Below are 12,107 nucleotides of genomic sequence, written 5' to 3'. Positions count from 1 at the left end.
TTCTCACCACCGTTTATACTTTCTTATAAAATTAAAGCACGGTGAATATATATTTTCGGCAGCTGTAAGTGAAGGCATTTGCATTTGAGGTGAAATAAAGTCAGTAATTGAAAATAAACAAGTAAATAAAATGTAATATATTATATTAACTAATGTACAATTTTTTAATAGATAATTATATAATATTTATTTAATAAAAGTACTGAAATGCCCACTATATACAAATGAGATATAGCAAATTCAGAACTTTACATAAAATAAATGAGATAACTCTGAAAATTATTTTTATAGTTTGTCTAATTGTTTTTTTTATGATCTCTCAAAAGTACTTATCTATTGAAATTTCCATTTAATTTATTAATATTTCATTTATAAATTTTATGTCTTATACTGCGTTTATATTGTGAGATTAAAAGTAGATCAAAGCAATCATCCAGATTAAAGTACTAATCTAATTGTTTAATCACAAATTTACCATACAAAAATTTATGTCGTTTTGGTCAAAATTAATTTTTATTCTCCTTAGAAATAGTATTTATTTTTCTGTTCAACTCTGTAAATTTCTTAATATCGTAAATTTTTTTACGATCTTAGAAGAATTGGAAGTGAAATGTCAAAATCTATTCAAAACAAACATTGAAAATCTGAAAATACCGAAGTGAATGAAATTTTTATTTTATTATGACAGCTTGTTTGGTTCATTTTTTATAATTTCTCAAAAATGTTTGTCTATAAAAATTTTCGTTTTGTTTGTAAATATTTCTTTTATAATTTTTGTGTCCTATAATATATTTTCTAAAACTTGGTGTGATCTTTTATCAAAGTCTGAAAAATATTTCTGTATTTATTTCATTGTCGTTAATTTTTAATGATTTTTCAAAAATATTTATCTATTGAAATTTTTATTTTACTTTCTAATATTTTATTAGCTACTTTTTTGTCGTGTAATATTTTTATACGGCTTTATATGGCATAGAAATTGTCCATCTATGTTTTACAGAACTGTTTGAGTTTGGGTTTAAAGGGTACGGTTTTAAGCGCATTTGCTTAAGAAATCTCCGTTGCCACCTAGCAATTCCACCGTCAAAGTTTTGAAATTTAAATAATAGTCAAAATAAATCAAGTTAATAGCCATCTATTAAAATGTCACTTTTAAAATATTTTTTTTGACATATTTTACGGTATGTCGTGTATAATTTGAAATTTAAAAATTCTTATTACCAAAAATTAATTAATTCAAACAAAAGAAAACAAGAGAAATTATAGAAGAACAAGGGTAAGCATTTTTATCTTATTGCTTTGATATATTGCATTGATATATTTTCTGCTCATATGACTTTAACGGATGACTGAAATTTTGCAATATATTTTTAAGAAACATTCATAACAGAGTGATTTTTGAATTTAACTGCATTAACACTTAAGACGTAATATTTTTGCAAGAAAAATTACGGCTATTATCAAAATTATGCTTGTTTAATCAAAAATTATCTTAACATATGAAATACAGTGTAATCATTTGTCATTAACAGGAAGTCACCACTTTGGTGAATCTGTCTGGCATCTCCGTTTAATATTGTGATACCAATAAGGAATTAATTGTTGCTTTAATGTCTTTTCGGAAAAATAAAACTACTTCGAATGTGAGCTTTTAAGATTTGCTAACTATGTTTAGTGCATTTGATGAGTGTATTATGTTAGCAGAAAAATTTGAAATATTGAGAGTCTTAAAAAAATGTGTGAAATAACTATAAGCAATAAAAGAAAATATTAATTTTAGGTCCTCTACAATAACCTCGAAAGACTAGGCAAAAATAAAACCCCATTATTCTTTTGTAACTATATATAACCAAATTTGTTGGAATATACTATACAAATTTTCTAATTAGAGCTAATAGGTCTTTTATTATAATCTATAACTTTAAAAGTTGATCTATTTTTACTTAAGCAAATTATATAAAAGTATGTAATTTTATAATCAATATATTAACTATTAATTATAAACATATTACAAAAAAAGCGACTATATCTGCTATACCTTTGGTTAAAGTAATATTTTATTAGCTACTTTTTTGTCGTGTAATATTTTTATACGGCTTTATATGGCATAGAAATTGTCCATCTATGTTTTACAGAACTGTTTGAGTTTGGGTTTAAAGGGTACGGTTTTAAGCGCATTTGCTTAAGAAATCTCCGTTGCCACCTAGCAATTCCACCGTCAAAGTTTTGAAATTTAAATAATAGTCAAAATAAATCAAGTTAATAGCCATCTATTAAAATGTCACTTTTAAAATATTTTTTTTGACATATTTTACGGTATGTCGTGTATAATTTGAAATTTAAAAATTCTTATTACCAAAAATTAATTAATTCAAACAAAAGAAAACAAGAGAAATTATAGAAGAACAAGGGTAAGCATTTTTATCTTATTGCTTTGATATATTGCATTGATATATTTTCTGCTCATATGACTTTAACGGATGACTGAAATTTTGCAATTTATTTTTAAGAAACATTCATAACAGAGTGATTTTTGAATTTAACTGCATTAACACTTAAGACGTAATATTTTTGCAAGAAAAATTACGGCTATTATCAAAATTATGCTTGTTTAATCAAAAATTATCTTAACATATGAAATACAGTGTAATCATTTGTCATTAACAGGAAGTCACCACTTTGGTGAATCTGTCTGGCATCTCCGTTTAATATTGTGATACCAATAAGGAATTAATTGTTGCTTTAATGTCTTTTCGGAAAAATAAAACTACTTCGAATGTGAGCTTTTAAGATTTGCTAACTATATTTAGTGCATTTGATGAGTGTATTATGTTAGCAGAAAAATTTGAAATATTGAGAGTCTTAAAAAAATGTGTGAAATAACTATAAGCAATAAAAGAAAATATTAATTTTAGGTCCTCTACAATAACCTCGAAAGACTAGGCAAAAATGAAACCCCATTATTCTTTTGTAACTATATATAACCAAATTTGTTGGAATATACTATCGAATCGAATACATTTTGAGTATTACAAATTTTCTAATTAGAGCTAGTAGGTTTTTTATTATAATCTATAAATTCGAAAGTTGATCTGTTTTGTTTACTTAAGCAAATTATATAAAAGTATGTAATTTTATAATCAATATATTAACTTTTACTATAAATTTATATAAACATATTATGAAAAAAGGGACTCTATCTGCTATACCTTTGGTTAAAGTAATATTTTTTGTCAATTAAGTACAGCGGCGCTTGAAATACTAACCAATTAGTTCATTTGTAATATAACACCTGGCAATGCCGGTTGTCTCTCTAAGTTGGAAAAAATTAAGCAAGTATATTAATGATTTAGTGGGTTAAATTTTACTAACAAAGTGTTAATTTTTAATAAAGGGGATAATAATTGGTGGCATTTATAATGTTATTATAAGAAGGACCTAACAATACAATACCATAAGAATCAGTTTCTAAATTACGTACTAGAATTGTACACTGTGAACCGGAGCGTCGCTTTTGACATTTACAGAATAAAGCCGCCAATTATTTGCATCATTTGTTGTATAAACATTTTGCTTGATGTGGTAGGTGATTAAAATTGTTTATATAACAACACTATGTGCAAATGTATGTTTTTGTTTTTATTTTTGATAAAATAAAGTTATATGGTAATGCAACCGAATTACTGTAAAATTATGCGGGTTTCAATACAAGCATAATGTACCCTATGTTGACTGACTAGTAGTGGAAAATTGTCTAGGTTCATATTTATAGAATAGAATTTTTGTGTTTATTACATTTATATGCATTTTATGTTTCTATATAAACAAATAAAGTTAACTCAATCAGTTTTAATAATGAAAGTACAATCAGTGAAGTTGAATTTTCTGCCTAAACTAACATGTGTGTCCGTTTTGTTGCATATGCAATAACGCCATATACTTAAAACTTGTTTATTCGATTATGGACTGACAATCATTCCTATAATTAAATATTTATATTTTTTGCAAAATTTTTATTATAAGAATATTATAAACTTTTATAACAATCTATTTTAATATTATATATTTCGATGCAGAAAAATACTTTAATCATGATGGATGATAGAGAAATGAATGATATATTCGAAAAACTAAGAAATGATGTGTTAAACAATAAAGAAGAGACCATATCTAAAACGCAATTGAAAGATGATGAAATCCTAAATAAAGGGAATAAATCACCTGCTGAAGAAATTACAGAAGATAAAGTTAAAAATGGAAATACTGACCAAATGGATCAAAATGAAAGTAGTTCGAATGTCAATGAATTAATAATGGATAAAAGCGAGATAATTGAAGCAAAAGAAGGTAATGACGAAGAACTACCTCCAGACATTAACAATGAACCAACTTCTCCTACACCCCCTGCATCACCAGCATCATTGACTAATCCCCTTAGTGTAATACACAAACAAGTAAAAATTAATGTTAAACGTGATGATTTAACTGACTTAAAGAAAGTGCACTCAAATGACAAACGTAATGATAACAGTTTTAAAAAGCCGAAGACACCCCTGAAGCGTAAAAGTACAGATATATCCACACCAATAGAATCAAAGGAAAAAAAAACTAAGAATGCGTCGGTATTTAGTGCCTCTAATGTAACTCCGACTAAGGCGCAGCAAAAGTTATTTGATCCCAAATTGTTAGGAGAAAATGAAATATTAAAACAATATAATTGTAAAAGATTAAAAATAAAACTAAAGAAAACGGATCTACACGATTTGCTAAATAAGACTTCAATTAAAAATAAAAAAAACAAACCAACATCTCCTCCAAAACGTAAGAGTAATACACCTTCTCCGGAATCTTCTCCAGGAAAGAAAACACGTAAATCAGTTAATGAAAAGGAAGCGAAGTCAAACTTTTTCATTAAGCTTAGTCCAAAACTGGAATCTAATAAAGATTCTAGTCCCACAGCTAAAAAAGGATCTTCGGGAAAAAGTCCAGCGCCAGCAAAATCTCCCAAAAATCAAAAACCAAAGTCCCTTGTGAAAAAAATAGGATCAAACGAGAAAGCACAAAGAGAGAATTCTAAATTAACTTTTAAACCTACAAAATTTTCCAAAACATTTTTAGAGAAAACATATGGCAAAAGATTCTTTCAGTTAGAAGTTAAGATGGAAAAGTTTGAGCATCCAATTCTGGTCGAATTTGATGCAAAGGCAAATGCTGCAAAAAAAGAAGCCAGGGACAAAAAGAAAAATCTTTCAGTTTCTTTTAAAGATCAAGTGGAAATATTTGGTATTAGCGATTCCGATTCAGATGTAGAAGTTTTAACTACATCAGCTATAAAGGAACCAGCAAATAAAGCACCACAAATACCTGTTACTCCAGCCAAACTTATAAAAACAGAAAATGGCAAAGTTGTAGATACTATTGATTTGGATTCGACATTATTTTTAGATCCAAAAGAAGCAGTTGCTAGTACACCGTTAAAACTACCTGCCCGCAAAAAGCACGACAAAAAATCGTTTAGTCCACTGAAAGATGAAGGGTTGACAAGTCCACGTAAGGAGCAGCTTAAATTGGCAGATGAAAAATTACCACCCAAAGACCTAAGGTGCCTAAGTACGGGTGAAGTCGAGGAAGATGATGAAGACGTGGAATATATAGGTAAGCATATAATTGCATATTAATACCGCAGACAACTTATATATAGATGTCCATACATTATATATAGACGGTACAAGAACGTATACACATGTATGACATAAATCAAAAAATTCATACGTTTAGGTAAAGAAAAAATAGGATAGCATAAGGTTTGCCATCAGATTGGTTAAAAGTCGAACTTTTCAAATTAAATAATGATTCAACGTTTAAAATGAACTTTGAGAGAAAGTTACTTTTTGAACTTTACAAATCGTTACCGGTTTTGTGGTTGGTGTTGGATATCTATATATAAGTTCCCTGTGCTAATATTATTACTTTTGATAGATCCATAAAGTTATCTGCATATATTTGAACTAATGTCTACATGTAGTTCCGTTTGAAGTTCCTCCGCGGACAGCAGCTAAAAGCGGTACTGATACTGAAACAGGCGATGATCCAAAAGAAACAGATTCTGATAAGCAGATACCTAACAATAATGAAAATAAGGAAAACGAAAATAAACAGAATGAAAAGACAGTTGGTGAAGACGAGACTTCAGCAAAAAAGTCACCGGAGGTATCTGTTTCTAGTGAAATTGATTCTAAAGTAGAATCTTCAGCAGAAAGTTTCGCAACTGCGGGAAATGATAGCGATAATGATGACGCCAGTTTTGCAAAATTAAATAACGTAACAGGTTCTTTGTCAAAAACATGTGATACTGCTGAATGTAATGAAAATAAAAGAATAAATATCGTTGAAGAGAAGGACAAAAATGCTGACGGCAACGAAGAAATAAAAGGTTCAAATACATTGAAATTTGATAAATGCTCTAATGATAATGATATGATACTGCGCATGGAAGGTATAATATATACATATTTTTTTAAGAATTTCTAAATTTAATTTTAATTTAAATAACAAATAAAATAAAGATGATGTATCCGAAAAACATCAGGACACTGAAGCATATTCTGAGGATGATAACAAAGATAGCGAGAAAGTTTCAAATGATGACAGCACCGAAACTCACCCACCTGAGCCAGACTCAGCTGCAGATCCAGAAACCGATGATGAAGAATTGAAGAATTCACAGAGCAAAGCAGACAAACAAACTGTTAGTACGACTACTACGGAGTTAGTGGGAGTTACGAATTCAAATAACTAATAATTTAAATGTTATATAATCGTAGGTTTATGTAGTATAAACTACATAATTAATTAAAAAAGTTAAATTTTTTATTTGTGTAAAAGTTTTGAAAGTGTTGAAAAGTAAAAATACATCTAAAACAATTTTCATATAAAAGTCCCTTATTTCATAGTAAGCATTTACAATGTATATAAAATTTGAATGTAAAATGTAATTTTACTTACATGAGTTTGATGTGCAGTATATTTAATATATGTATGTACATATATTTTTAATTACTCAATTTCACATCAAATTGCGCATAATGCAAGTTTATTACTAAAAGTTTTAATTAGTTTATAATTTTACTTATTGGCTTGTATGTGTAAATTAATTCAGTATTCAAGTTTAAAAAAAGAACTCTGGAAACATAAAATTTTTTAAAACAATTGGTAAATTACTTAGAAATCAATATAATTCATTTAGAATATATGAAACTAATAAATATACTCATTCTGTATATTCACTGTATGTTGGACATTTAAACGAAGAAAAATACAGTTTTATGCATTATTCGAAACTTTTCTACACATCATTCATCATTTTTTTAATGTTTAGTTTACGTTCCAAGCAACTAAACTAATTCTCATCTATCCATGTTGGATTTTAAATTTAAAACTCATTGAAAATAAATTTCATTAAGGAATCAATTTCAAACTTTGATAACATAGGTATCATTATTAATTTAAAGTTGAAAATAAGGATTGTAAAATTGGATTGTTCAAATAAACATGTTTTGTAAATTTAAACAAAAATTTAAGAAAAAATGTTCAGATTAGAGTGTTGCATGTAATAAATTGAATTTTTCATAGAATCTGTAAATTTTTTTATTACGTATACAATTTTAATATATGTATATTATAGATTTTAATCGGTATTAGTCACTTTTCAACGTCTATATCAAATCTGTTTTGCTGTAAGGATCTGAGATTTGGTATGTGACTACAGCTATCACTCATAAATTGCAAACGTTTGTAAATAGATGTTTGCGTCAGATTTTAAGAATATAGTGGCCAGGAACTATTATCAATGAACGCCTCATAACACGAACTAACCAGCAGCCAATTGATAAAGAAATAAATCAGATGACATACGGATGACTGGGGCATAATCTCCGCTAGCCAAAAACCGAAATTGTTCATGGTACTCTCGAGTGAAATTCGCAGAGAAGAGAAATCGCGGTCGGCGGAGGACAACATGGTGAAGAACCATTAGTAAAGAAACGAGCAAAGACCAGTAAAGAAATTTTTAGTGAGCTAAGAGCAATAGCACGCCATCATAGTAATTGGAAATATTTTGTGATTAGACTTAGTTCATATCGGTGACACTTAACAACATTAATAAACTGGTCATTTATTAAGCGATCACACTTAACAACATTAATAAACGGATTGTCTAGTTTTTACGAACATTAGCACTAAACGGAAATATCTGATTGGTGAAAAAATTACTAATATTGGATATTTTCGTTTCAAACGAGGTTTCATACTTTCTGTCTGCATAATCAATGAATAATTTTTTCTTTTTTTTTTGTTAATTATTTTTTCTATATAAACACATATATAATTTAATAATTAATTTAATTGATTTTGTAAATCTCAAGAGTAATTTATCACACTTATCGTCTCTATACGAAGGAGTAAAAATATTTTGATGGTTTTTATAAAGACTATTTGAGTCTAAATATCGATTTTTCAATCTATCATTTTTAAGAAAATCAGAAGTGATTATATTTATCAACAACAAAAAGCAAAGTCTCTAATTAAAACATTTGTAAGCATATAAGTTTAAAATAAAGAAGGAATTGAAATCAAAAGTATTGCTTTGATTTTTACATTAAGTTTTGTTGCTTAAATTTTGAAAAACTTTAAGAAGCATATGAACGTTACATATTAAATAATTATATGGTTTATGACTACTTAATATTCTTCCTCATTCAAGTGATAGTAAACCAGCCTGATTAGTCTACAAACTTGGTCTACACCCTAATTTTGTAGGATGAGAGCTTGTCCAGTCGGTAATAAAAAAAATTATGAGTGCCAATTATGAGTATTTCAACACATTAGTTGGAATACAGTTTCGTGTCCCCCTATTCGTAGAGTCGCAAACACAACAAAAACCATTATGAGGTAGACCCAGTCTCATAACATATCTCTTAGTACTCAGTGGACCATGAGTACATTTAACATAGTGTTTAGCAGGTTATGCCTTCATTGAAGCAACTGACAGATACGTTTCTTGTCTAGTTTGGTGAGTTATATCTTGAGATCTGACTGAAGGATTAAACTGATCAATTTTGTTCAGTTATGCTCAGATATTTTTGTTTGATTGCCAACTTGACCGTTACCAGTGGAATACCAATATCTGAGAAATAAATGCTAGGAAGCAGGGTACGAATCTTAGTAAGCTTGTCTGCCCTGTAGTTGCCCAACATGTCCCTGTATCGAGGTACCAACACGAACTGGACACTAACACACCTATATAGTTCATTAAACCTGGAGTTCTTGAACTATTAAGAATATCACTGTTGCGTCCACCAGAAATTTGATTTCAGCTTGGCTGTCCAATAAGATTACGTTATTTACATCGGGGATCTTAGTGCGTAATGAATCACCAATACATTGTTAGATTTAGGAAAAGGTTTTTTTATATTATTAACGTTTAAGGAATTCTAAGATTTTTAATAGAAACCTTTTTAATGTTCACTTATTTAATGCACTAATATAATTTTTTCTTATTTATATATATATTTTTTTTCATTTTTTTAGTGTTAGCTGATACGTTGGATCCTTCTACTTAATTTTAATATTTCTCTGTTTTTCTTTGTACTATTAGTACTTGAGTTTTCCAAATTGTTTCCTTTTTTCCATGCTCTTCACATTTTTCCGTATTTTAAATGCTGTTAGTTGGCATTTTGACTATTGCTTTCCTTACTGTATATAGTATATTGTAGATTTAGATTAACTAAAGTATGTACTGAAAGCTGCCAATTTTTTTCGTATATCATAAAGACATAGAATATCTATAAATAGGTAAGCCCAATTTAAAATAAGTACATTTTCAATATCTAGCAAAATTACTTTAGTTAATTTTAAGGATCAAAAGTCTTTTACTAAACTTCTTTCCTTTACTTTTTGTTTTTTCTTTTAATTTCCCACTTTGTGTTTTTTGTTTATTAAATATCTGAAACTAATCCACAATTGAGGTCGAAAAAATGTCAACGACATTTGATTTTATGATTTTGAGAATAGTTTTTCTCAGCCTTTTTATGATAATTGTGTCAAGGATAAACACAAGTGGCGATTTGTTAAAACGAAAGCGAGTGTTTGGCACATTTAAAGAGTCCTGCAGATATCTTTTTTTTTTGCCAGGATATGACAGATAAATATTCACTTAATTGAATTGAAAACAAAAATAAATTGTTTTATTATTCATTTAGAAGTGAACATTAATTTGAATGTGTTTTCTCTGTTGGTATCCTTAAAATAAAGGCATCTAAAAATCGTCTTATGAAAGCAATAAATGTTTTTGGCAGCCACTTTTGTTATATTTTTTGAAAAAAAAAATTTTCAAAAAAGTTGAAATATTAAAATATTAAATTTTTATAAGGCGAAGACATCTTGTTGGTAACTAATTTTTATATCAAATATATTGTAATATAAATCGCTTTAATTTTTTTCTCCAGTCACTTTCGCTTTATTGCTTCTGGACGTACCTATTTCCGTTTCCGCCACAATACATTACGCTAGCGAAATTTAAGCGTATGCATACGCATAAATGTAGGCGAACCTGAACTGCTTTTTGCATTTGTCGAAAACAAATCAGCTAACAAATCTAATATTTCGCGGGCGTAATCTGCCCGGTGCTTTGACCCATGCGTGGTCTAGATTGATTGTACCTTGTGGTTGTGCTTCTGCTTGTGCTTGTGCCATTCATCGTGCTACGTTTGATAATTGTTTGTTTTCATGTTGCAGGGTGGAGCATGTGGTCTTATGGTTCATATTACAACTTTATTTGCAACTATTTCCGTTTTGGATTTTGGTACGGACAGGTTTCACTATTTGCTTTCCTTCTATAGAAAAGGAAAGTATAGAAAACGAAGGTATTGAAAAGGAAGGTACAGAAAAGGGTGGTAAAAACTTTTCTCTAAGGGCACGCAATATTCAGCTTCGAAGCATAATTTTTTTTTTTGGTGAAATACTGACCTTAACGCATATTCATTTTTATTAAAGAGGTTTTGAAACCATATCTATGATTGATTTCTGTACATAAATAATTATATATGTGCATTAATTTTTATTTTTTTTTTCTTATTTTGTTCAATCCTTCGTTAAGTTGTGTTCCGTTGAGATAATCTAATATATACTTATAAAATCAGCTCTATAGATTGACATGATTGGCAGCAAGATAATACGCATGTACCCCCCGGTTTTTGGTAATACCCGTTTTGTGTCCATTCTGATTTTCGCGACACCCCTTGTTGACAACGGATTTTAATGGAACAAGTTATTTTGAGGAAATATTTCCACTATACAATATGTCGATATAGATTACTTTCCAAGATATCAAAATTTAAAGTAAACTTTTTACAATTATTGGTTAAGTTGTAATTATATATCAGGATATAATATCAGTTCTATAGATTGGTCTGATTAGTATCAAGAGAACGCGTTCCAATATATACAATACCTATTATGTGCCCATTCCGATTTGAGGGACATCTCTCTTGTTGACAAAGGATTTTAGTAGAATCAGTTATTTTAAGCAACATTTCCACTAAATATGTCGATATAGTTTATTTCCCGAGATATCAAGACAAATTTAAATTTTTATATTGAGCACATTAACAAAAAAACTAAACACTCTATTTAGTGCTAAATAGTATATACTTTACACAAACAACGGGTAACAATAAATAGACACTCTAGATGATGGTGATGGTGTGTCCACTTGTTTGTAGTTTTAGTAATATTTATCAACTTTGTTGAGATATAGCATAGTGGAAAAAGTTGTTTAAGATAATTAGCTGCTGTATTAAAATCCCTAATCAATGGATATGTTCGAGAAATCAGAATGGTACCCTAATAAAAGACTGTTTATCACCCCTGTATACGAGATAGTTCAGTATGGGTTTTCATAATTCCTTTACCTCAATACTACTATAATGTCATTCTGGTCTTCTCTTTGATTAACAGAGGAATGCGAGTACCTAATTATACATTTTAAGTCTGAGTTATGTTTAGTTTCTGCTTTACTTCTTTACTACTTTTGATATATACCATATTTT

At 28.7% G+C, this 12,107-nt stretch overlaps 2 protein-coding genes across 2 annotated transcripts in view; one reads left to right on the top strand and one right to left on the bottom strand.

The window, feature by feature from the left end:
* The window catches only part of LOC119667115 (cytosolic carboxypeptidase Nna1-like), a 115,896-nt gene that overhangs the window by 54,061 nt on the left and 49,728 nt on the right, over positions 1–12,107 (bottom strand). The gene's annotated exons all lie outside the window — the stretch shown is intronic.
* On the top strand, positions 3,304–6,976 carry LOC119671498 (glutamic acid-rich protein-like; the record flags this gene model as incomplete). The annotated part of the gene is given in 4 exon segments (XM_038082151.1): positions 3,304–3,582; positions 4,077–5,655; positions 6,026–6,496; positions 6,567–6,976. Coding segments are annotated over 3 exon segments (2,268 nt in total). The 5' UTR covers positions 3,304–3,582; positions 4,077–4,091.

This window comes from Teleopsis dalmanni, chromosome 1, assembly GCF_002237135.1.
Source record: "Teleopsis dalmanni isolate 2A chromosome 1, ASM223713v2, whole genome shotgun sequence".
In the NCBI taxonomy this organism is placed as follows: Eukaryota; Metazoa; Arthropoda; class Insecta; order Diptera; family Diopsidae; genus Teleopsis; species Teleopsis dalmanni.
This window is presented reverse-complemented; position numbering and strand designations above follow the sequence as displayed.